The sequence below is a fragment of the Notolepis coatsorum genome, assembly GCF_963971535.1.
Source record: "Notolepis coatsorum genome assembly, chromosome: 1".
In the NCBI taxonomy this organism is placed as follows: Eukaryota; Metazoa; Chordata; class Actinopteri; order Aulopiformes; family Paralepididae; genus Notolepis; species Notolepis coatsorum.
In genome coordinates, this window is record NC_140165.1 from 71,567,099 (window position 1) to 71,593,092 (window position 25,994).

General features: G+C 48.2%; 1 protein-coding gene across 1 annotated transcript in view; it reads right to left on the reverse strand.

The window, feature by feature from the left end:
• tmem209 (transmembrane protein 209) overlaps window positions 1-25,994 on the reverse strand; it is a 95,879-nt gene that overhangs the window by 7,361 nt on the left and 62,524 nt on the right. The window contains exons 12-13 of the mRNA XM_084335637.1: window positions 20,341-20,455; window positions 8,917-9,014 (exon numbers count right to left, since the gene is read on the reverse strand). Of these exons, the coding sequence (XP_084191763.1) occupies window positions 8,917-9,014; window positions 20,341-20,455 (213 nt within the window). The remainder of the gene's footprint in view (window positions 1-8,916; window positions 9,015-20,340; window positions 20,456-25,994) is intronic.

Below are 25,994 nucleotides of genomic sequence, written 5' to 3' on the forward strand. Positions count from 1 at the left end.
CCTGGTCCAGCTCAGCCTCCTCTCTCACCCTGGTTCATCTCATTCAGCCTCCTCTCTCACCCTGGTCCATCTCATTCAGCCTCCTCTCTCACCCTGGTCCAGCTCAGCCTCCTCTCTCACCCTGGTCCAGCTCAGCCTCCTCTCTCACCCTGGTCCATCTCATTCAGCCTCCTCTCTCACCCTGGTCCAGCTCAGCCTCCTCTCTCACCCTGGTTCATCTCAGCCTGGTTCATCTCATTCAGCCTCCTCTCTCACCCTGGTTCATCTCATTCAGCCTCCTCTCTCACCCTGGTTCATCTCATTCAGCCTCCTCTCTCACCCTGGTTCATCTCATTCAGCCTCCTCTCTCACCCTGGTTCATCTCATTCAGCCTCCTCTCTCACCCTGGTCCAGCTCATTCAGCCTCCTCTCTCTCCCTGGTCCAGCTCAGCCTCCTCTCTCACCCTGGTCCAGCTCAGCCTCCTCTCTCACCCTGGTTCATCTCATTCAGCCTCCTCTCTCACCCAGGTTCATCTCATTCAGCCTCCTCTCTCACCCTGGTCCATCTCAGCCTCTCCTCTCTCACCCTGGTCCAGCTCATTCAGCCTCCTCTCTAACCCTGGTCCATCTCATTCAGCCTCCTCTCTCAGCCTGGTTCATCTAATTCAGCCTCCTCTCTCACCCTGGTCCATCTCATTCAGCCTCCTCTCTCAGCCTGGTTCATCTCATTCAGCCTCCTCTCTCACCCTGGTCCAGCTCATCTCCGCCTCCTCTCTCACCCTGGTCCAGCTCAGCCTCCTCTCTCACCCTGGTTAATCTCAGCCTCCTCTCTCAGCCTGGGTCATCTCATTCAGCCTCCTCTCTCACCCTGGTTCATCTCATTCAGCCTACTCTCTCACCCTGGTCCAGCTCAGCCTCCTCTCTCACCCTGGTTCATCTCATTCAGCCTCCTCTCTCACCCTGGTCCAGCTCAGCCTCCTCTCTCACCCTGGTTCATCTCATTCAGCCTCCTCTCTCACCCTGGTTAATCTCATTCAGCCTCCTCTCTCACCCTGGTCCAGCTCATTCAGCCTCCTCTCTCAGCCTGGTTAATCTCATTCAGCCTCCTCTCTCACCCTGGTTCAGCTCATTCAGCCTCCTCTCTCACCCTGGTTCATCTCATTCAGCCTCCTCTCTCACCCTGGTTCATCTCATTCAGCCTCCTCTCTCACCCTGGTCCATCTCATTCAGCCTCCTCTCTCACCCTGGTCCAGCTCAGCCTCCTCTCTCACCCTGGTTCATCTCATTCAGCCTCCTCTCTCACCCTGGTCCAGCTCAGCCTCCTCTCTCACCCTGGTTCATCTCAGCCTCTCCTCTCTCACCCTGGTTCATCTCATTCAGCCTCCTCTCTCACCCTGGTTAATCTCATTCAGCCTCCTCTCTCACCCTGGTCCAGCTCAGCCTCCTCTCTCACCCTGGTCCATCTCATTCAGCCTCCTCTCTCAGCCTGGTTCATCTCATTCAGCCTCCTCTCTCACCCTGGTTCATCTCATTCAGCCTCCTCTCTCACCCTGGTCCAGCTCATCTCCGCCTCCTCTCTCACCCTGGTCCAGCTCAGCCTCCTCTCTCACCCTGGTTAATCTCAGCCTCCTCTCTCTCAGCCTGGGTCATCTCATTCAGCCTCCTCTCTCACCCTGGTTCATCTCATTCAGCCTCCTCTCTCACCCTGGTCCAGCTCATCTCCGCCTCCTCTCTCACCCTGGTCCAGCTCAGCCTCCTCTCTCACCCTGGTTAATCTCAGCCTCCTCTCTCAGCCTGGGTCATCTCATTCAGCCTCCTCTCTCACCCTGGTTCATCTCATTCAGCCTACTCTCTCACCCTGGTCCAGCTCAGCCTCCTCTCTCACCCTGGTTCATCTCATTCAGCCTCCTCTCTCACCCTGGTCCAGCTCAGCCTCCTCTCTCACCCTGGTTCATCTCATTCAGCCTCCTCTCTCACCCTGGTTAATCTCATTCAGCCTCCTCTCTCACCCTGGTCCAGCTCATTCAGCCTCCTCTCTCAGCCTGGTTAATCTCATTCAGCCTCCTCTCTCACCCTGGTTCAGCTCATTCAGCCTCCTCTCTCACCCTGGTTCATCTCATTCAGCCTCCTCTCTCACCCTGGTTCATCTCATTCAGCCTCCTCTCTCACCCTGGTCCATCTCATTCAGCCTCCTCTCTCACCCTGGTCCAGCTCAGCCTCCTCTCTCACCCTGGTTCATCTCATTCAGCCTCCTCTCTCACCCTGGTCCAGCTCAGCCTCCTCTCTCACCCTGGTTCATCTCAGCCTCTCCTCTCTCACCCTGGTTCATCTCATTTAGCCTCCTCTCTCACCCTGGTTAATCTCATTCAGCCTCCTCTCTCACCCTGGTCCAGCTCAGCCTCCTCTCTCACCCTGGTCCAGCTCAGCCTCCTCTCTCACCCTGGTCCAGCTCATTCAGCCTCCTCTCTTAGCCTGGTCCATCTCATTCAGCCTCCTCTCTCACCCTGGTCCAGCTCAGCCTCCTCTCTCACCCTGGTCCAGCTCATTCAGCCTCCTCTCTCACCCTGGCCCAGCTCAGCCTCCTCTCTCACCCTGGTCCAGCTCATTCAGCCTCCTCTCTCACCCTGGTCCAGCTCATTCAGCCTCCTCTCAGCCTGGTTCATCTCATTCAGCCTCCTCTCTCACCCAGGTTCATCTCATTCAGCCTCCTCTCTCACCCTGGTTCATCTCATTCAGCCTCCTCTCTCAGCCTGGTTAATCTCATTCAGCCTCCTCTCTCACCCTGGTTCAGCTCATTCAGCCTCCTCTCTCACCCTGGTTCATCTCATTCAGCCTCCTCTCTCACCCTGGTTCATCTCATTCAGCCTCCTCTCTCACCCTGGTCCATCTCATTCAGCCTCCTCTCTCACCCTGGTCCAGCTCAGCCTCCTCTCTCACCCTGGTTCATCTCATTCAGCCTCCTCTCTCACCCTGGTCCAGCTCAGCCTCCTCTCTCACCCTGGTTCATCTCAGCCTCTCCTCTCTCACCCTGGTTCATCTCATTCAGCCTCCTCTCTCACCCTGGTTAATCTCATTCAGCCTCCTCTCTCACCCTGGTCCAGCTCAGCCTCCTCTCTCACCCTGGTCCAGCTCAGCCTCCTCTCTCACCCTGGTCCAGCTCATTCAGCCTCCTCTCTTAGCCTGGTCCATCTCATTCAGCCTCCTCTCTCACCCTGGTCCAGCTCAGCCTCCTCTCTCACCCTGGTCCAGCTCATTCAGCCTCCTCTCTCACCCTGGTCCAGCTCAGCCTCCTCTCTCACCCTGGTCCAGCTCATTCAGCCTCCTCTCTCACCCTGGTCCAGCTCATTCAGCCTCCTCTCAGCCTGGTTCATCTCATTCAGCCTCCTCTCTCACCCAGGTTCATCTCATTCAGCCTCCTCTCTCACCCTGGTTCATCTCATTCAGCCTCCTCTCTCACCCCGGTTCATCTCATTCAGCCTCCTCTCTTAGCCTGGTACAGCTCAGCCTCCTCTCTCACCCCGGTTCATCTCATTCAGCCTCCTCTCTTAGCCTGGTTCAGCTCATTCAGCCTCCTCTCTCACCCTGGTCCATCTCATTCAGCCTCCTCTCTCACCCTGGTCCAGCTCAGCCTCCTCTCTCACCCTGGTTCAGCTCATTCAGCCTCCTCTCTCACCCTGGTTCATCTCATTCAGCCTCCTCTCTCACGCTGGTCCATCTCAGCCTCTCCTCTCTCACCCTGGTCCATCTCATTCAGCCTCCTCTCTCAGCCTGGTTCATCTCATTCAGCCTCCTCTCTCACCCTGGTCCAGCTCATCTAAGCCTCCTCTCTCACCCTGGTCCAGCTCAGCCTCCTCTCTCACCCTGGTTAATCTCAGCCTCCTCTCTCAGCCTGGTTCATCTCATTCAGCCTACTCTCTCACCCTGGTCCAGCTCATTCAGCCTCCTCTCTCTCCCTGGTCCAGCTCAGCCTCCTCTCTCACCCTGGTCCAGCTCAGCCTCCTCTCTCACCCTGGTTCATCTCATTCAGCCTCCTCTCTCACCCAGGTTCATCTCATTCAGCCTCCTCTCTCACCCTGGTCCATCTCAGCCTCTCCTCTCTCACCCTGGTCCAGCTCATTCAGCCTCCTCTCTCACCCTGGTCCATCTCATTCAGCCTCCTCTCTCAGCCTGGTTCATCTAATTCAGCCTCCTCTCTCACCCTGGTCCATCTCATTCAGCCTCCTCTCTCAGCCTGGTTCATCTCATTCAGCCTCCTCTCTCACCCTGGTCCAGCTCATCTCCGCCTCCTCTCTCACCCTGGTCCAGCTCAGCCTCCTCTCTCACCCTGGTTAATCTCAGCCTGGTTCATCTCATTCAGCCTCCTCTCTCACCCTGGTTCATCTCATTCAGCCTACTCTCTCACCCTGGTTCATCTCATTCAGCCTCCTCTCTCACCCTGGTCCAGCTCAGCCTCCTCTCTCACCCTGGTTCATCTCATTCAGCCTCCTCTCTCACCCTGGTCCAGCTCAGCCTCCTCTCTCACCCTGGTTCATCTCATTCAGCCTCCTCTCTCACCCTGGTTAATCTCATTCAGCCTCCTCTCTCACCCTGGTCCAGCTCATTCAGCCTCCTCTCTCAGCCTGGTTAATCTCATTCAGCCTCCTCTCTCACCCTGGTTCAGCTCATTCAGCCTCCTCTCTCACCCTGGTTCATCTCATTCAGCCTCCTCTCTCACCCTGGTTCATCTCATTCAGCCTCCTCTCTCACCCTGGTCCATCTCATTCAGCCTCCTCTCTCACCCTGGTCCAGCTCAGCCTCCTCTCTCACCCTGGTTCATCTCATTCAGCCTCCTCTCTCACCCTGGTCCAGCTCAGCCTCCTCTCTCACCCTGGTTCATCTCAGCCTCTCCTCTCTCACCCTGGTTCATCTCATTCAGCCTCCTCTCTCACCCTGGTTAATCTCATTCAGCCTCCTCTCTCACCCTGGTCCAGCTCAGCCTCCTCTCTCACCCTGGTCCAGCTCAGCCTCCTCTCTCACCCTGGTCCAGCTCATTCAGCCTCCTCTCTTAGCCTGGTCCATCTCATTCAGCCTCCTCTCTCACCCTGGTCCAGCTCAGCCTCCTCTCTCACCCTGGTCCAGCTCATTCAGCCTCCTCTCTCACCCTGGTCCAGCTCAGCCTCCTCTCTCACCCTGGTCCAGCTCATTCAGCCTCCTCTCTCACCCTGGTCCAGCTCATTCAGCCTCCTCTCAGCCTGGTTCATCTCATTCAGCCTCCTCTCTCACCCAGGTTCATCTCATTCAGCCTCCTCTCTCACCCTGGTTCATCTCATTCAGCCTCCTCTCTCACCCCGGTTCATCTCATTCAGCCTCCTCTCTTAGCCTGGTACAGCTCAGCCTCCTCTCTCACCCCGGTTCATCTCATTCAGCCTCCTCTCTTAGCCTGGTTCAGCTCATTCAGCCTCCTCTCTCACCCTGGTCCATCTCATTCAGCCTCCTCTCTCACCCTGGTCCAGCTCAGCCTCCTCTCTCACCCTGGTTCAGCTCATTCAGCCTCCTCTCTCACCCTGGTTCATCTCATTCAGCCTCCTCTCTCACGCTGGTCCATCTCAGCCTCTCCTCTCTCACCCTGGTCCATCTCATTCAGCCTCCTCTCTCAGCCTGGTTCATCTCATTCAGCCTCCTCTCTCACCCTGGTCCAGCTCATCTCAGCCTCCTCTCTCACCCTGGTCCAGCTCAGCCTCCTCTCTCACCCTGGTTCATCTCAGCCTCCTCTCTCAGCCTGGTTCATCTCATTCAGCCTACTCTCTCACCCTGGTTCATCTCATTCAGCCTCCTCTCTCACCCTGGTCCAGCTCATCTCAGCCTCCTCTCTCACCCTGGTCCAGCTCAGCCTCCTCTCTCACCCTGGTTCATCTCATTCAGCCTCCTCTCTCACCCTGGTCCAGCTCAGCCTCCTCTCTCACCCTGGTTCATCTCATTCAGCCTCCTCTCTCAGCCTGGTCCAGCTCAGCCTCCTCTCTCACCCTGGTTCATCTCATTCAGCCTCCTCTCTCACCCTGGTTAATCTCATTCAGCCTCCTCTCTCACCCTGGTCCAGCTCATTCAGCCTACTCTCTCAGCCTGGTTAATCTCATTCAGCCTCCTCTCTCAGCCTGGTTAATCTCATTCAGCCTCCTCTCTCAGCCTGGTTAATCTCATTCAGCCTCCTCTCTCACCCTGGTTCAGCTTATTCAGCCTCCTCTCTCACCCTGGTTCATCTCATTCAGCCTCCTCTCTCACCCTGGTTCATCTCATTCAGCCTCCTCTCTCACCCTGGTCCATCTCATTCAGCCTCCTCTCTCACCCTGGTCCAGCTCAGCCTCCTCTCTCACCCTGGTTCATCTCATTCAGCCTCCTCCCTCACCCTGGTCCAGCTCAGCCTCCTCTCTCACCCTGGTTCATCTCAGCCTCTCCTCTCTCACCCTGGTTCATCTCATTCAGCCTCCTCTCTCACCCTGGTTCATCTCATTCAGCCTCCTCTCTCACCCTGGTCCAGCTCAGCCTCCTCTCTCACCCTGGTCCAGCTCATTCAGCCTCCTCTCTTAGCCTGGTCCATCTCATTCAGCCTCCTCTCTCACCCTGGTCCAGCTCAGCCTCCTCTCTCACCCTGGTCCAGCTCATTCAGCCTCCTCTCTCACCCTGGTCCAGCTCAGCCTCCTCTCTCACCCTGGTCCAGCTCATTCAGCCTCCTCTCTCACCCTGGTCCAGCTCATTCAGCCTCCTCTCAGCCTGGTTCATCTCATTCAGCCTCCTCTCTCACCCAGGTTCATCTCATTCAGCCTCCTCTCTCACCCTGGTTCATCTCATTCAGCCTCCTCTCTCACCCCGGTTCATCTCATTCAGCCTCCTCTCTTAGCCTGGTACAGCTCAGCCTCCTCTCTCACCCCGGTTCATCTCATTCAGCCTCCTCTCTTAGCCTGGTTCAGCTCATTCAGCCTCCTCTCTCACCCTGGTCCAGCTCAGCCTCCTCTCTCACCCTGGTTCAGCTCATTCAGCCTCCTCTCTCACCCTGGTTCATCTCATTCAGCCTCCTCTCTCACGCTGGTCCATCTCAGCCTCTCCTCTCTCACCCTGGTCCAGCTCATTCAGCCTCCTCTCTCACCCTGGTCCAGCTCATTCAGCCTCCTCTCTCACCCTGGTCCATCTCATTCAGCCTCCTCTCTCACCCTGGTTCATCTCAGCCTCCTCTCTCACCCTGGTTCATCTTAGCCTCCTCTCTCACCCTGGTTCATCTCAGCCTCCTCTCTCACCCTGGTCCAGCTCAGCCTCCTCTCTCACCCTGGTTCAGCTCATTCAGCCTCCTCTCTCACCCTGGTCCATCTCATTCAGCCTCCTCTCTCACCCTGGTTCATCTCAGCCTCCTCTCTCACCCTGGTTCATCTCAGCCTCCTCTCTCACCTGGTTCATCTCAGCCTCCTCTCTCACCCTGGTTCATCTCAGCCTCCTCTCTCACCCTGGTCCAGCTCAGCCTCCTCTCTCACCCTGGTTCAGCTCATTCAGCCTCCTCTCTCACCCTGGTCCATCTCATTCAGCCTCCTCTCTCACCCTGGTTCATCTCAGCCTCCTCTCTCACCCTGGTTCATCTCAGCCTCCTCTCTCACCCTGGTTCATCTCAGCCTCCTCTCACCCTGGTCCAGCTCAGCCTCCTCTCTCACCCTGGTTCAGCTCATTCAGCCTCCTCTCTCACCTAGGTCCATCTCATTCAGCCTCCTCTCTCACCCTGGTTCATCTCAGCCTCCTCTCTCACCCTGGTTCATCTCAGCCTCCTCTCTCACCCTGGTTCATCTCAGCCTCCTCTCTCACCCTGGTTCATCTCTCTCAGCCTCTCACCTCCTAGTTGTGCCAGCTCAAATAATAAGACTCAGTGTAAATAAAAAGGCATCTTCATTCATGGCATCGATGATCCTTTTTTTTTTTTTTTTTTTTTGTCTTTTTCCCCCTCCATTTTCCTCCGATTTTCTCCCATCCCAATGTTAGTCGTATGCCAATTCCCAGTCCCTTCCTGGTCGCTGCGCACTTACCCCCCACAGTCAGATCATCTGGGAGAGTGGAGGCTACCACGTGCTTCCTCCGACACACGTCCAGCCAATCACCGCTTCTTTTCACCTGGCAGCGCGGATTCTCATTGAGAGGGCGTAGCGTGTGGGAGGACCACACTATCCCCCTCACGTCCAATCCGCGCTTAGCAGGCGCCCCGACCGAACTGTAGGAGTCGCTGTTTACAACGACCCGGACCCACCCCGCCAGCTTCTCCCACCCTCTGATACAGCCAATTGTATCAGTGCAGACGGCCAGCCAAGCTGGTGACAACCCCGGAGCTGTGAGCTGGATTCGAACAGGCAAATCCAGCTCAGCTCCGGGGCTGGTGACGAACGCAATCTCCGCTCGGCCACCTAACCGCCCCATCGATGATCCTTTTGAAGAAAAGTTACCAGCAACGTTTTAACCCAGCTAGTAACGTAAACACAGCATGATAACGACGCTTCTGTGAGCCAAACCTTTCTGTTGCTAAGCAACCTCCTGGCCAGTGACAGTCATGAGAACAGAGGCGGTGTTCGTCAGTAGGGGAAGTAGTTTGAAGGTAGTTAGAAGTTGTTTTGTGGGATTAGCTAGTTACGTGTAGAAATATTCTAAACTAGAAGACTGTTTACCTTTGTATCACAAAACACGATTAAACATTCCGGTTTGAAGTTACAAGTTAGTCGATTACCACACTTTCTGAGATGATGCTAACGCAGCTAAGCTAGTTTGCATTGCTGTGGCACAGAAACTACTGGATGCACAAAGTTGAAACAAACAGATCTTCTCGTGTCATAATAGTGAGGTGATGAAAGACATTATTTGCCAAAACATAGTCTGCATACTCCTTTAAAAGTCTATCACCATGGGCAAAATGCAATGTTGTTCTCTCTCTCTCACCTTGGGCAGGCTGTAGACGTGAGCCTGGTAGATCAGCTGGTAGTGGGGGGGGTTGCTGCTGCTCTGGTGGATGCAGAACAGGTTCTCATTGGTCACATCTAGGTTGAAGGACACAAACAGGGGAGAGAGAGAGAGAGAGAGAGAGAGAGAGAGAGAGAGAGAGAGAGAGAGAGAGAGAGAAAGTTGTGTGTGTGTTCAGAGAGAGAGCAAGAGAGAGAGAGAGAGAAAGAGATGAAGTTGCGTGTGTTCAGAGAGAGAGCGAGAGAGAAAGAGATGAAGTTGTGTGTTCAGAGAGAGAGAGCGAGAGAGAGAGAGAGTGAGAGAGAAAGAGATGAAGTTGTGTGTGTTCAGAGAGAGAGAGCGAGAGCGAGAGAGAAAGAGATGAAGTTGTGTGTGTTCAGAGCGAGAGGGAGAGCGAGAGAGAGATGAAGTTGTGTGTGTTCAAAGTGATTGGCCAGGGGCTAATCCTTTTGGACTTGTCATTTTTGCCATTTCTTGTTTCAACTCAGTGCATCAATAAAATATCCAAATCAAACTTAGTGGGCATTTTCTTTTTATTATTTTGGAAACAAATACACTATAGACACTTGTTGTTAATGCTCATTTCCATGGAGAAATCATGGGTTTTGTTTGATTTTTTGTGTTTGTGACTGTCATGTATGTGTTTATGTTTGTGCCTGTCATGTATGTGTGTTTATGTTTGTGCCTGTCATGTATAGGGATGGGAATTGATAAGATTGTATCGATACGATTCCATTATCGATTCTGTTTATCGATTCCTGCTACATTTATAATTTAAATAAATCAATTGGAAATGCAACAGAACTAAGCTGGTTAGAATAACAACATGCACCTTGACATTTCTGATTGTCATTTATCATTTATTGTTGAGCCCCCATGTCAGAATTTTTTTTATATCCATCAATATAGCCAGTCTGCCACCGTTGAAAGCCTATGGAGATGTTTACCTTCTTTGCAGGGCTATAACTTTTAAAATATTATAGCTATATTGACATTACTATGGCCCATTCAACATCGATTATCTATCGTTCAGGATGTGGGAACGTTATATTTTTTCATTCATACATTGTTGTGTTACTAGCGTCGAGAATATAAGTATGTTTTTAATCTTTTCTGCTGTAATTCCAAAAACAGTAGTTATAGGCCCTGAAGCATATAGATTATCGATTGGCGTTTCTTTCCTATACACGCTATATTAAAAAATTCAAATGTATATGATCGGTATACATTATGCTTCATCATGCGTGAAGGAAAGGGGGGGGGGTCGTTAGTGTCCTCTTACCGTGCGCCGATGAGACTGGAGGAGAAAGATCCCAATTATTTGACGCCAATCTCCTACATCCATTTCCGGTTTGTATGGCGCAATAAACGCCGAAATCATATAGATTATTAAGTTTAGAAAGCGATCCAAATGCACTATAGTGTTTGTCTGTCCCGTAACAAGATGTGACTGCCGGAGGGATTTCCTCGACGCACCGATCGGCACTTCCGGTTTTGGCGAGAGTGTAACTCGCCCGACCATCCACCAGGCGTTGCAATCTCATACAGGGTCCCGCTGGAGTCCGGAGGTTGGCTGGATGAATTATGAATGCCATGGCGGAAAAATTAAATATTCATCCCAAAAACGGCGTACGCCGTTGTTGGCGTTCAACGCATGGCGGGCAAAAACGGCATAAGTCGTTTTTGGCGACCAATGTGTTAATGACTAGGATGCAAAGCACTTTCAGTTTTCACTGCACACACAAAATGGTCGCAATATCGAGCCCTTTAGGTTTTCCTAGTCAAAATAGTCTGCTATTCAAATAGTCAAATAGTCTGCTATGGCTGCATGCGTGGCGCTAACGGTATTGTTTTAAAATGCGCAACTGTCAGAAAAACATGGCATCGATAAGAGGAATCGATAGTCATGGAGGCATGCGATTCCAGGAATCGGACAATTAGGAACCGGTTCCCAATCGATTCCGATTCTCGATTCCCATCCCTAGTCATGTATGTGTGTTTATGTTTGTGCCTGTCATGTATGTGTGTTTATGTTTGTGCCTGTCATGTATGTGTTTATGTTTGTGCCTGTCATGTATGTGTGTTTATGTTTGTGCCTGTCATGTATGTGTTTGTTTGTGCCTATCATGTATGTGTTTATGTGTGTGTGTGTGTGTTAGCTTTTTAATTATCAAACTAATTAGCTTTAACAATCCTGATTCCTGAGCCTATTTTATTCAAAAGGAAGACATTGATTTAGTACGGTATCTACAAGAACCCATGTAAATCATCTTCCCTTAGTTAATTTGCTTAGATTTCTTGTACAGTTGATCTCAAGAAGGTGCTTAATGAGCTCAGCGGCAATTCTCCTCTTTTGGTAAATGTTAGCATGGTGTTATTCACCGTCAGAGATGGGGGGAAAATGAATAATTACAATTTACGGTCAAGTATAAAGGTCTACGTTAACACTATGGCGTCCGTTCACGAGTATATACGTGTTTCGATTCCATGCGTTGTGGTCCAGAGCCACGAGTATACTCGTGACGAGTTGTTATTGTTTTATTCCATATTTATAACGCTTATTAGGTCCCCGATCCACTAGCAGGATCTTTCCACATATTTGATTTTCGAAACATGCAGTACCGGCCAGATCCGCTTAGGGGCGCCATCGCTCCACTGCAGTATCATTGAGGGGATTTAAAAAAAAAATGCTTTTACAGTCCTGTGGGCGGATCATAGAGCCTTGATTCCAAACGAAGCCCCTCCATCTTTGATCAGCTTGCCGAACGTTTTTTTCAGTGTGGAATAATGGGATTTATGATTAGCCAATGTGCATATCGATCTACCAGAATCCAATGACTGGTGAGGAAATGCTGCCGGCGATCACATGGCCTGATGGTAGGATAATATTACCCCAAATTACAGCTGGATTGGACATCGTTTTATAACCTGATAGACTACTGACATTGGCTACCGGAACGCACACTCTATTGCTAATCAATAATACTGATCGGCGTTCCCCGCCGCCCCCATTTCATCCATAGATGCTCTGTAATAGTCCGGATGCTACGCAGTTTGTTTTATTTCATTCGTATATATACAGCAGAAATGGCGTTTGATATAACGGCGCCAACGTTTAGCCTTTTTTGCAGCCTCCTGCAGAAAAGCCTAGACGAAAAGCGCGATATACCTTATATTCACAATGCTATAAAATGACAACCAACTGATGGATTTTTATTTTCTTTAAGCCATTATGAAGGCACGGTTTATGCACTCAAGTGACAATGAGAATGGACAGATAGCAATACTATAAATGATATATAAAGCTCTTAGAAAGTACATCGGTTTGTTTACAATCCTCTGTCCTTTGAGGCCTAAATCGCTGCAGGGCTCCGGTCGCCATAGTGTTAATATGATTCTAGGAGCTCTCTGGGGTTTCCTGGCCTTGTACCCCGGTGGAGTCATCCGCCATAACTCTTGACTTACTTGTATTTTCGTTTGGGTTAATAAATCTGTACTAACTAGGGCTGTCCCGGACTAAGGATTTGGATAGTCGACTATGATTGGCCAAAATTTGCTGTTAGTCGAGTATTAGTAGACTAAAAAAATATATATAATATATATATATATATTTTCATGTAATTAATAATAATAAAAAATTTGATCGAGGGCTTCCGGTATGAGAGCGGAAGAGTAGCACGCATGCGGTGAGGCTCCTGGTCAAAAGAGCGAAAAACGGAGAAATAAAGACCCGAAAAGTGACGAAAAGTGATCAAAAATCAAGATGCAAACGAGAAGGAAGGAGGAGAAAACAATTATGAAGGAAAGAGAAATGGAGAACTCACAGGAAGAGGAGAGTTCGATGGAGCAGAACCCCCGAGGCGAGACCGAGAAGGAGCAGGCGGAGGAAGGGGGAGTCTCGGCTGAGACGGACAAGGAAATGCCAGGATGGGCCGTGCTCATGCAGGCCGGGATATTGGCGACCATAAAATTGAACTCGGACACGATGCAGGCGACCATAAAACTGAACTCGGACACGATAAGAAATTATATTGGGAAGTTACGGGAGGAATTGAGGAAGGAACAGGAGGACTTCAGGGGTGAAATGAATACAGAACTCAAAAGGGTGGATGAGAAGATGGCGGAACAGGACAGAAACGTAACAGAGGTACAGACTAGAACGGCGCAAATGGAGGAATGGAACACAGAGATACACGAGGTGTTAACGTGTGCGATTCAAAAACAAGAACAGATGGAGACAAAGATATTGGACATGGAGGGGAGGTCACAGAGAAATAACATCAGAATATGGGGATTGAAAGAAGGAGTCGAAGGGGAATCGGTGATCCAATATGTGGAAAAGCTTATCAAGGAACAACTGAAGGAGACGGGACTGGAAAAAATGGAGATACAGAGGGCCCACAGGGCGTTGGCTCCGAGACCGAAACCGGACAGACCTCAGAGGGCGGTGATTATTAACTTTCTGAGATTTGAGATTAAGGAATTGATACTCAGAACCGCGTGGACCAAGAAGATAGAAATCGAGGGGAAAAGACTGTCGTTTGATCAAGATTACTCGACAGCGGTAGCAATAACACGCAGGTCCTACGCGGGACTGAAGAGAATTCTGAAAGAAAACGGAATGAAATTCCAATCACCCATGACCTCGCTAAGGATTCACTGGAAGGAAGGGACGGTGACGTACGCGACGGCGCGGGAGGCGGCGGAGGAGATGAGGCGACGGGGGATGCAGATGGCGGAGGACGGAGAAGGAAGGGGACAGGAGGGCCAGACGCGGAGCCTGCAGCAGAGATTGGAGAAAGCACGCAGATGGACCAGAGTAGGAGATCGAAACCCGGGAGAGGAGGGAGGAGAGGGGAGAAGGCCGAGGTGAGACGTGGCAGACCGAAGGCGGAGACGGACGAGGAGGCCAGAGACGGAGAAGGAGAGGAGGCGGGAGGAGACGAACGGATGAGTACACGCACAAGAGATTGAAAAAACTATCCAAATAGAGACAAAATATAGAAACTGAAATAACATATACATAAACACACATTCCCAGGTAGAGGCAGGATATAGGAACGAACATAACGTACATGGACACATAATACACATGCTGATGGAGGAAATAAATGGAAATATAATTAGGTATGATAGACGGAACACAGAACATATTGAAACAAGTACATAGACACACGCTGCGAGTAACCGTTGGAAGGGATTAAGGGGATAAATGGACATCACATAGAAAATAGAGAGGAGGAAGAGAAAGTAAAAAGGGGTACACAGAAGACACCACACACGGGTTTGGGAGGAAGGAGGGACATTGGAACATATGAGCCACATTGAGAGGGACCTAGGAAATGGGGGTCTTTGATCAGAATGAAGGACAGAGCGCTTTTGACCAGGAGCTCGACAGCAATAAAAACAGTAAGAAAGCTGGACAAATATGACGAGCGGTTGGGGGTAAAGGTTTCAAACCCCCAAGCCGTCAGGAGGAGGCCTCTCACTAGGAGAGCAATTACTCCTCACCCACCAGCAGGGGACAGGGGGGGACACAGGGACCCCCCGAACGCCTTGGGAGCACTTTATGTAAAGTTTATGTTTTTTATTTATGTTAATCATTATATGTATTCGGTGAAGAGAGCGGAGGCTACAACCGGAGGGGGGAATGAATGTGACATGGGGGGGACTGACAGACGAAAGAAGAAGAAAGATGACAATGGTTAAAGGTATAAAAATGATGTTATTAAACGTTAATGGAATGAATAATACGATAAAGAGGGGCAAAGTGATGTTGAAGTGTAAAAAAAGTGAGATGGAAGTGATTTTTCTGCAGGAGACACATTTGGTAGCACAGGATCATGAGAAACTGAAGAGATTTGGTTATGAAAATGCATACTATAGTTCCTTTAAACGGAACCTGAGGAGAGGAGTAATCACGTTAATCAAAAACAGTCAAATTTGAATTGATCAAGGAAGTAAGAGACGAGGAGGGAAGGTTTGTTCTGGTGAAGGGAAAAATGGAGGGTCAAATGATTACGTTAGTGAATGTTTATGCACCCCCAGAGAGTGAGAGGGATTTATATGAGACCATTTTTTATATGATAGTGATGGAACTAGAAGGGATATTGGTATGCACGGGAGATTTTAATGAAGTACTGAATCACGACCTAGACACCACGAGTACTAGAAAAGGACGGGCACCAATCAGTAGATATATGAATATTCAGATGACGGAAATGGGAATTACAGATGTTTGGAGGGGGATGCACGCCATGGACAGGGAATACACACATTACTCACACCCGCACGTGACATATGCGAGAATAGACTACTTTTTGATGACGACGGGGGACAGTTACAGGGTACGGGAGAGCAGAATAGGAGTAGCGGACATATCGGATCACAGTGCCATATATCTGACAGTAGATCTAGAAGGGAGACGGAGGAACACGATCTGGAGACTAAATGTAGGAATAGTAAATAACAAGGGGGTGGTGAGTCAGATCAAGGAGGAGATAGCCAGGTATAAGGAAGAAAATGACAACGGGGCGGTAGATCCGAACATTCTATGGGACACACTGAAGGTGGTGATAAGGGGGAAATTGATGGAGAAGACAGCAATGCTGAAGAAGGCCAGAACGGAGACATATCACAATCTGATAGGGAAGCTGAAGAAGCTAGAGGGGAGACACCAGATATCAAAAGAACAGGAAACGCTCGGAGAAATCAGAGAAGTAAAGGCCAGGATAAATAGGGAATTATTGACAGAAATAGAAAAGAAAGCGAGGTTCATGAAACAAACGTACTATGAAGGGGGAACAAAAGCGACCAGAGTGTTGGCTAGGAGAATTAGGACGCAACAGAAGTTGAACACGATACACACAATAAGGGATATAAAGACTAATGAAATATTGAGAGACCCAGCTGAAATAGAGAGGACATTTAGAGAATACTATGAGAAACTATACACACAGCCAAAAGCAGTGGGAGAAGAGGAAATAGAAGCATATCTGGAGAAGCCAGAGTTACCATCGATAGGGAAAGAACAGAATGAAGAATTAAATAAAATAATTACGGAACGAGAACTGGAAGAGGCAATTAGTAGAGCTAAAAACAACAAGTCTCCGGGGAGCGACGGATTCCCATCGGAATTCTACAAGACATTTAGAACGGAATTAGCACCCATGTTAGGGGCGGCGTTCAGACACACGATGGAAGAGGGAAAAATGCCCCCCCCATGGAAGGAAGCCATAATCACCACGATACCGAAGGAAGGGAAGGATAGAGAATTATGTAGTAGTTTCAGACCTGTGTCCATACTCAACGTGGATTACAAGATGTATACATCGATAATATCAAAGAGATTTGAGACGTTTATGCCAGACATTATAGATGAAGATCAAACTGGATTTATTAAAGGGAGACAGACACAGGACAACGTGAGAAAGACATTACACATAGTAGAGGAGATACAAAAACAAGGTGGTAGCGCGGTACTGATTAGCCTAGATGCAGAAAAAGCATTCGACAGTGTAAGCTGGACATTTTTATATAAAACATTGATGAGGTTCGGACTGAACGGGAGGGCGATGAAGATGATCAAGGCGCTATATCAAGAACCGACAGCGAGGGTTAAGGTGAATGGCAGCTTGACGGATAGAATCAGATTAGAGAGGGCTACCAGACAGGGATGTTGTCTCTCACCAACGCTCTTCGCCGTTTTCATGGAACCACTGGCACAACTGATCAGACAAACCGAGGACATTAAGGGAGTAAGTATAAAGGGAACGGAATATAAACTAGGCCTATTTGCGGACGACGTGATAGTATACATGAGGCAACCAGACAAGAGCTTCCCGGCACTGATGGATCTACTGAAGGAATATGGCCACTACTCAGGATACAAACTAAACGTGACAAAGACACAGACCTTAGCATGGAACTATACCCCAACGACGGAAATTAGGGAACAGTACGGGATAAGATGGGACATGGACAAGATTAAATACTTAGGGGTGAACATCACGAGAGGGGTGGAGAAACTGTTTGAGGCGAACTATACACAGATAAATCAGAACATCAAGAGAGACTTAGAGAGATGGACAGTAATGCCCTTGGACTTCAATTCAAGAATAGAGGTCATTAAAATGAACATACTATCAAGGTTACTGTACCTATTCCAGTCACTACCGATACAAATACCACAGAATCAATTCAGGGAGTGGGACAGACTGATATCGAGGTTCATATGGGCGGGGAGAAGACCACGGGTCAGATATAAAACACTACAACTACCAAAGGAAGAGGGAGGGATGGCAGTACCCAGCCTACAAGATTATTACTATGCAGCACAACTGAGAGCAGTGACGTGCTGGTGTAACGACAGATACGAGGCAAGATGGAAAGACATTGAAAAAGAAGGGGAGGGATACAAGGTACAAGCTCTGGTGGGAGATAGGGAACTATTTAAAGAAAAAGAGGGACTATTAGATCCAATCACCAAATGCACCTTGACCATATGGAACAGAGTAGTAAAAACACACAAATTGGAGAAGCAGTCAGGGGTTCTGAGATGGATAGCACATGACAAGAGATTCAAACCAGGGAGGTTAGACCATGGATTCAGAAGGTGGGAGAGGGGGGGGGGGGGGGCAACAGCGATATGCAAAATGATAGAGAAGGGGGAAGTGCAGAATTAAAGGAGAAATTTGGACTAGAAAACAGGGACCACTTCAGATATCTACAGGTTAGAGACTACTACAACAAAGAAATAAGGGGGGCCAAAGACGAAGAACAGAATGGAATAATAAAGATGATAGTATGGGCATACGAAGGGGGGCAAGGAAGAGTAATATCAGCAATATACCGGGCTATAATGAACAGCAAGGGACACACGACCGATTACATAAGGGAGAAATGGGAGAGAGAGCTAGAGATAGAAATAACAGGGAAGGAATGGGGGAACATATGCGAGGTGCAACATTCAACAACAGGATCGAGGATATGGAAAGAGTTTGGATGGAAAAACATAATCAGATTCTTTATAACCCCAGAGCTGAAGGGAAAATAATATGCACCAACACAAAGAGCATGCTGGAGGATGTGTGGGAAGGAGGGGGCAAATCACACGCACATATTCTGGGGATGTCAGAAGCTGAAGGGGTATTGGGAGGAGATAGGGGAGGCAATGATCAGAATATTAGGATACGGGTTACCACAAACAGGACTGGTGCTTTACTTAGGAGACCTGACACACGAGGGAATACAAGGGGGGGACAAATATTTAATAAAGATAATGTTGATAGCGGCCAGAAAAGCAATAACGAGACTGTGGTACAAGGAAGACCCACCGACAATAGCACAATGGGTAGGAATAGTGGAAGAGATACAGGATATGGAGAGGATAACACACATGCTGAGGTTACAGGAAGAGAAATTTGGAGAAAGATGGGGAAAGTGGGAGGATTACAAGGGGAACGAAAACGACATCACAGAGGAAGAACCAAATACACCACAAGAGGGCGAAGGGTAAAGGAGGAAAGAGGTTCAAAGAGGGTCTCTGAACCCATGTCGCACACTTAATGTTTTCTAATTTTATTTTTGTTTAAGGTATGACAACTGTTTTATGTTTTTTATTTGCTTAACCTGTTCCACCCCACGGCCACGGTACCGACCCCTTTTTGACATTATTATCATATATTAATATTTTTATGAGTGATGCAATAAATTAACGTTTTTAAAATCAAACGTTTTCAAGTATTATTATCACTACTATGTCACAAATACATGTAGAATGTAAAACGTTAGGTTGGCAATAGTTTAGCAATAGGTTAAAAGTGAGTTTATATCATTTTAAGTTTTTATTTTTCACTCGCGTTTTTGACACGGAAGCGGAAATGGAAATGTTGAACCATGGGAATTGTAGTTTTTTTGCGGCCATTTTAAAGAGCGCCTCGCCAGCATCTGCCAGCGTCGGAATTTCTCAACTACACTTCCTGTGGTCCGCTATGGTCGTTCAAAGTTCGGCGTTCTGAATGAATCATATCAATAATTGTTATGATTCGCGATAATAAGCTACAAAAGGTAACGTTTTTGACAAATATTGAAACGCAGTCAGTTTCTCCACACTATTGTAATCATGTAGGAATAATTAGATCTGAAATTAGTTACAAAATGATTACACTGTGGGAGAAATAAAAAAGTACAGTCGATTACATTAAATATCTGTATATGTTATTATGCATGCCTGGTGATACTATATCCAAATTGAACTCGGCCATTTGAAAGATACTATATGTATATATATATATAAATGTGCGAATTGGCTATAATAAGGTAATGTATAAGCATATATTCTATATTCTATATTCTATAATAATATTTCAAATTGCATTGGTCCGGATGGGAGAATTCAGTACTGTATATACAAAACCTTCAATTTTATCATCTTCCCTTTATTAATTTCCTTAGATCTTTTGTACACATGATCTCAAGAGGGTACTGAATTAGCTCAGTGGCAGTTTTTTAAGTTTGGTCATTATTATCATGGTTTTATTCACCGTCAAAGATGAAAAGAAAAATCATAATTCATATTTTCCTTTGTTTCATCAGAATTTAAGCAAGCCTAGTAATAGACACAATATTTCTGACACTGAGAATACATTCATTGAGGTCCATAGATGTTCCTAGATACCAAGAATATGCAAATAGCCCTTGTAGAAGTGGAGCAATATTCCATTTACCTAGGTATACATTTTATGCAGATTTCACCTGGGGTGGAACAGGTTAAGTCAGTATTTTTATTTTTCGTCTTTTGGGTATTACATTTTTTCTTTATTATTTATGTCTGTTTAATAGTGTTGTTGAGGTTATTGTATATGTCGTGTTGTTTGTCTATAAATGTTTAATAAAAATGTAAGTAAAAAAAAAAAGATTTATCAAAACAAAATAATATATATATATATATATATTTTTTTTTTATCATTCCATTTGGGCTGTGGGGGGTGCTTAATGTCTGAAGGAGTCGACTGAAGGCTTCTTGTCCTCTGCAAAAGCATGCAATTGGTCAGTGCCTCTGTGCCTGTTTTCGTAGGCAGTTAGCCTCTGGTATGCGTGCCATTAGCGTTAGCCACGCTTCTAGGCCTCTTTTCTTTTGGAAAGAATGATAAAAAAAAATAATAAAAAATTATTTTGTTTGTATTCGACTAAGAGGTTGGCAGTCGACTACGGCTCCTTTCGACCGACTCATCGACTAATAGGGGTCAGCCCTAGTATTAACCAAGTCTATTTGACTGAGTATATCCTTGGCTCCGGCAAATTTCCTCCACATGTCAACTTAGTGCATCATGTAGGTTCTGTGTGTGTGTGTGTGCGTGCTCGTGTGTGTGTGTGTGTGTGTGTGTGTGTGTGTAGGGGTACCAGGTTTGTCTGGGGTATGGCTGAAGTGCTGTGAGGTGAAGGTTTTGCCATCGGGGTACTTGGGGTGCGGGGGGAGTCTGGAGTCCAGGTATGTACAGAGAACATGCACCAGGATCTGACGGGAGAGGAGGAAAACGGTGCTTAGTAAGTGCTTATCAGAGATGTCATCAATCACATTCATCTAGTTCTCTCAGGTACAAATATAACATCAATCAGATCAATCGATCAATCCAATTTATTTATAGAGCACATTTAAACATGACAACCAAAGTGCTGTACAGAGGGTAGATACACGTAGATACATCTAGACAACAATCAGTTTCACGGGAGGACACACAGGAAAACAGGGCATGAGTCAGTGAACGGGAAAAGCTAGTAGGTAGAAGTGGGTTTCGAGTCTAGACTTGAAGGCATCTGTCGAGGGGGCGAGGAGCCTAATGGAGGTGGGGCTGCTGTTCCACAGTTCAGGGGCTGCGACAGCAAAGGCACGGCCCCCCCTGAGCTTGAGGTTAGACCTCTGTGGTGGGTCACCCTGGCTATTATTGCTATAAAGCTATTATTGATGATCTCCCACATTACATCATTACCTCCGATCGGCTGACCTGAGGGACCTGGTGTTGGAATAGGGGGATAGGAGGTCTGAGATGTAGGAGGGGGGTGACCATTAAGGGCTTTAAAAACGAACAGGAGAACCTTAAAATCTATCCTGTAGCGTACTGGAAGCCAATGAAGGGAGGCAAGGACAGGGGTGATGTGGTCTCAGTGTTCTGTACCAGCTGTAGGCGGGACAGGGAGGACTGGTTGATGCCTATATAGGAGGGAGTTGCAGTAGTCTAATCTAGATGAAATGAAGACGTGGATGACTCTCTGAAGGTCTGCAGGGGAGAGAAGGGCTTTTGAGCCGAGCAATGGTGCGTAGTTGGAAAAAACATGCCGTCACCACTGAATTCCCTTGTCTGTGGAACTTAAATTGGGGATAAAAAAAATGACACCTAGGTTTTTTGACAGGGAGGACAGGTTGCCTAGATTTTTGGTAAGGGTGGTGACAGCGTCTGGGGGACCGAAGAGGATTATTTCACATTTGTTTTCATTTAGTTGTTAAGACATTAATTTAGTTCCTTCAGGTACAGAGATATCATCAATCAGACATTCATTTAGTTATCTCAGGTACACAGGTGTCCGTTGAGTGCTTTCAACCACATTATAGGAACTTGCATCTCACAACTTGAATATAAATATCTTGGTATCTGGCTTGATGAGAAATTTACATTTAAATGCCATATAGCTAACCTTGCAAGTAAACTGCAAGAGAAGGTTGGCTTTCTGTACAGAAACTAAACCTATTTCCCTCTGCTTAGCAGAAGGGTCGTTGAAGCTATTTTCTGTCCGTTTAGTTAATAGAATTGCTGCTGCTTCCACTCTAAAGCCTCTGGAGTCTGTATATCATTCTGCCCTTAGATACATCAGTAGTGACAGTTATGGTTCCATCATTGTGTCCTGTATGATAAGGCAGGGTGGTCCTCTCTGGCAGAGAGACAGTTATGGTTCCATCATTGTGTCCTGTATGATAAGCAGTGATGCCGGTAACGCGTTACTAAGTAACGCGTTATTGTAATCTGATTACTTTCCCCCGAAAATAGTAATCTAACGCGTTAATCTTTAAAAGCCAGTAATCTGATTGCAGTTACTTGTCCAAGTGGCTGTGCGTTACTATTTCGTTACTATCTCATCATAAATTCATAATGCAGGCGGAATGCAGTATTTTATTTAGTTTTCGACAGTCAAAAATACATTTTGAGCTGTTTTTCTTTTGGGAGTGACGTAGTGTGGCAGTGAAAGGGTTACACAAGAATGTGTCCCGCGGCGTGACTGGACACTCTGTCTGTGAGTGACTCTGCTTTGGTACAATCACATTCCCCATCCACAGTCTGCGAATCAGAGGCAGAGTAGGGCGGGTCTTCACAGCACGTCATGTGACATATGCGCCAATCGTGTGACAGCAGGGCTCCGTCGTCGGAGAATTCCACCCCAAAACGCTTGGCAAAATTAAAAGTGAGTTTCTGTTCAGACTTCCATCCCAAAAACGCTCGTCTAAACGGGGCCTCAGTCACTACTTCACGTTCATATGCGGAGGAAACAAAATACTGTCTACCGCTAAAAACAGCACATCCAATTGCATTGAAAGCATCTGGAATCACAACACTAGCCGACGCTTCGACTAGGTACAGGAGGACTCGGAGGTCCACCAGCCAAACATCAAAAGAGAGAGATTGTTTCTTTCCCTTTTGATTAATGTATATTTGATGGTGGCAGAGCAAAAGCTCTTATTTGCCAGATTTACAGTTAATTTACATGTTAAAGAGAGACTGATTGTATGTTTATAGAGAGACATTTATAAAAACAATTTAATAGTTACAGTTGATATAATTGAATAGTTCAGCCTGCATTTGTTAGATGTGAATGGATACACTGGTTTTGTAAAACCACTGGCTGGCTGCTCTAATGCTGTGAGCATCATAGACTGTTGCTTTACCATACTTGATGGTACAGAAGCTGAAGCACTAGTTTAACAATTTACGTTATGTGCAGAGAAACAAGTTAAAAACAATTTATGCACTTTCAATAAAGCGTTTAAAAAAAAACGGTTGGGGGAACGACGACGACTTCGTAACCTAGTTACTTTCAAAGTAACTAAGTTACTCTGATAATCAAGTAATCAGTAAAGTAACTTGGATTACTTTTTAAAGGAGTAATCAGTAATCAGTAATCAGATTACTTTTACAAGTAATCTGTGGCATCACTGATGATAAGGCAGGGTGGTCCTCTCTGGCAGAGAGACAGTTATGGTTCCATCATTGTGTCCTGTATGATAAGGCAGGGTGGTCCTCTCTGGCAGAGAGACAGTTATGGTTCCATCATTGTGTCCTGTATGATAAGGCAGGGTGGTCCTCTCTGGCAGAGAGACAGTTATGGTTCCATCATTGTGTCCTGTATGATAAGGCAGGGTGGTCCTCTCTGGCAGAGAGACAGTTATGGTTCCATCATTGTGTCCTGTATGATAAGGCAGGGTGGTCCTCTCTGGCAGAGAGACAGTTATGGTTCCATCATTGTGTCCTGTATGATAAGGGTGGTCCTCTCTGGCAGAGACAGTTTTTTTTTTGATCCACTTTTTCTCCCATTTTCTATATTTTCTCCCATCCCAATTTCGTATCATCCAATTCAACCCTCCCCTGTCACGGACGCTGTTTCTTGCCTCCCACAAGCCGGCTGCAATGTGGACTAAGTCATACATAGCACAAGTCCCCTCCGGTACTTGAGGTAACAGCAGTCGCATCTTTTCACCTGCGCAGCTCGATCTCTGTGGCGAGGAGTAACGTGTGGGAGGCTCACGCTGCCCCCGACACTTCCTGATTCTTCCTGATTCTACTGCGCAGGCGCACCAACCGACCTGTAGGAGTCGCTGTCCAAAACGCCCGATCCCCACCCTTCAGTTTCCCTCCCCGTAATACGGCCAATGTGTATTACTGTGGACAACCAGCTAAACTGAAAGCAAATGTGGAGCGCTGGGCTCGAACTGACGAGCCGAGCGTCTCCAGCATTTCGTGGCGAGTGCCTTGCCCACTACGCCACGTAGCCGCCGCTCTCTGGCAGAGACAGTTATGGTTCCATCATTGTGTCCTGTATGATAAGGCAGGGTGGTCCTCTCTGGCAGAGAGACAGTTATGGTTATGGTTCCATCATTGTGTCCTGAATGATAAGGCAGGGTGGTCCTCTCTGGCAGAGAGACAGTTATGGTTCCATCATTGTGTCCTGTATGATAAGGCAGGGTGGTCCTCTCTGGCAGAGAGACAGTTATGGTTCCATCATTGTGTCCTGTATGATAAGGGTGGTCCTCTCTGGCAGAGAGACAGTTATGGTTCCATCATTGTGTCCTGTATGATAAGGCAGGGTGGTCCTCTCTGGCAGAGAGACAGTTATGGTTCCATCATTGTGTCCTGTATGATAAGGCAGGGTGGTCCTCTCTGGCAGAGAGACAGTTATGGTTCAATCATTGTGTCTTGTATGATAAGGCAGGGTGGTCCTCTCTGGCAGAGAGACAGTTATGGTTCCATCATTGTGTCCTGTACGATAAGGCAGGGTGGTCCTCTCTGGCAGAGAGACAGTTATGGTTCCATCATTGTGTCCTGTATGATAAGGCAGGGTGGTCCTCTCTGGCAGAGAGACATGACTTGCACTGGCATCTGTTTCTGTATAAAGCTATTATATATATTTTTTTAAAGATTAGCTTTTTGGCATTTGACTCTTTATTTCGGACACGACAGAGAGGAAGGTTGGGAGTCGAACCCGGGACGTCCGCGTTGCACTGCAGTAGGTATCCTGAAGCCCCACCCCCGTTACAGAAGAAGCCCCGCCCTGTTACAGAAGCAGCTCCACCCCGTTACAGAAGCCCCGCCCTGTTACAGAAGAAGCTCCGCCCCATTACAGAAGAAGCTCCGCCCCATTACAGAAGAAGCTCCGCCCCCGTTACAGAAGAAGCCCTGCCGTTACATAATAAGCTCCGCCCGTTACAGAAGCCCCGCCCGTTACAGAATAAGCCCCGCCCCGGTTACAGAAGCTCTGCCCCCGTTACAGAAGAAGCTCTGCCCCGTTATAGAAGCTCTGCCCGTTACAGAAGAAGCCCCGCCCCCCTACAGAAGAAGCCCCTCCCCCTTACAGAAGAAGCTCTGCCCGTTACAGAAGAAGCCCCGCCCCCGTTACAGAAGAAGCACCGCCCCGTTATATAATAAGCCCCGCCCCTGTTACAGAAGAAGCTCCGCCCCGTTATAGAATAAGCCCCGCCCCCGTTACAGAAGAAGCCCCGCCCCGTTATAGAAGAAGCTCCGCCCATTACAGAAGAAGCTCCGCCCTGTTACAGAAGAAGCCCCGCCCGTTACAGAATAAGCTCCGCCCGTTATAGAATAAGCCCCGCCCCGTTAGAGAAGAAGCTCCGCCCCGTTAGAGAAGAAGCTCCGCCCCGTTACAGAATAAGCCCCGCCCATTACAGAAGAAGATCCGCCCAGTTACAGAAGAAGCCCCGCCCGTTACAGAAGAAGCCCCGCCCCCGTTACAGAAGCCCCACCCCTGTTACAGAAGAAGCCCCGCCCCCGTTACAGAAGAAGCCCCGCCCCGTTACAGAAGAAGCCCCGCCCCAGTTACAGAAGCTCCGCCCCCGTTACAGAAGAAGCCCCGCCCCGTTAGAGAAGAAGCCCCGCCCCGTTACAGAAGAAGCCACGCCCGTTACAGAAGAAGCCCCACCCCGTTACAGAAGCCCCACCCCCGTTATAGAAGAAGCTCCGCCCCGTTACAGAAGAAGCTACGCCCCGTTACAGAAGAAGCCCCGCCCCGTTACAGAAGAAGCCCCACCCCCGTTACAGAAGAAGCCCCACCCCGTTACAGAAGAAGCCCCGCCCCCGTTACAGAAGCTCCGCCCCGTTACAGAAGCCCCGCCACGTTACAGAAGAAGCTCCGCCCCCGTTACAGAAGAAGCTCCACCCCGTTACAGAAGAAGCCCCGCCCCGTTAGAGAACAAGCTCCGCCCCGTTACAGAAGAAGCCCCGCCCCGTTACAGAAGAAGCCCCGCCCCGTTACAGAAGAAGCCCCACCCCCGTTATAGA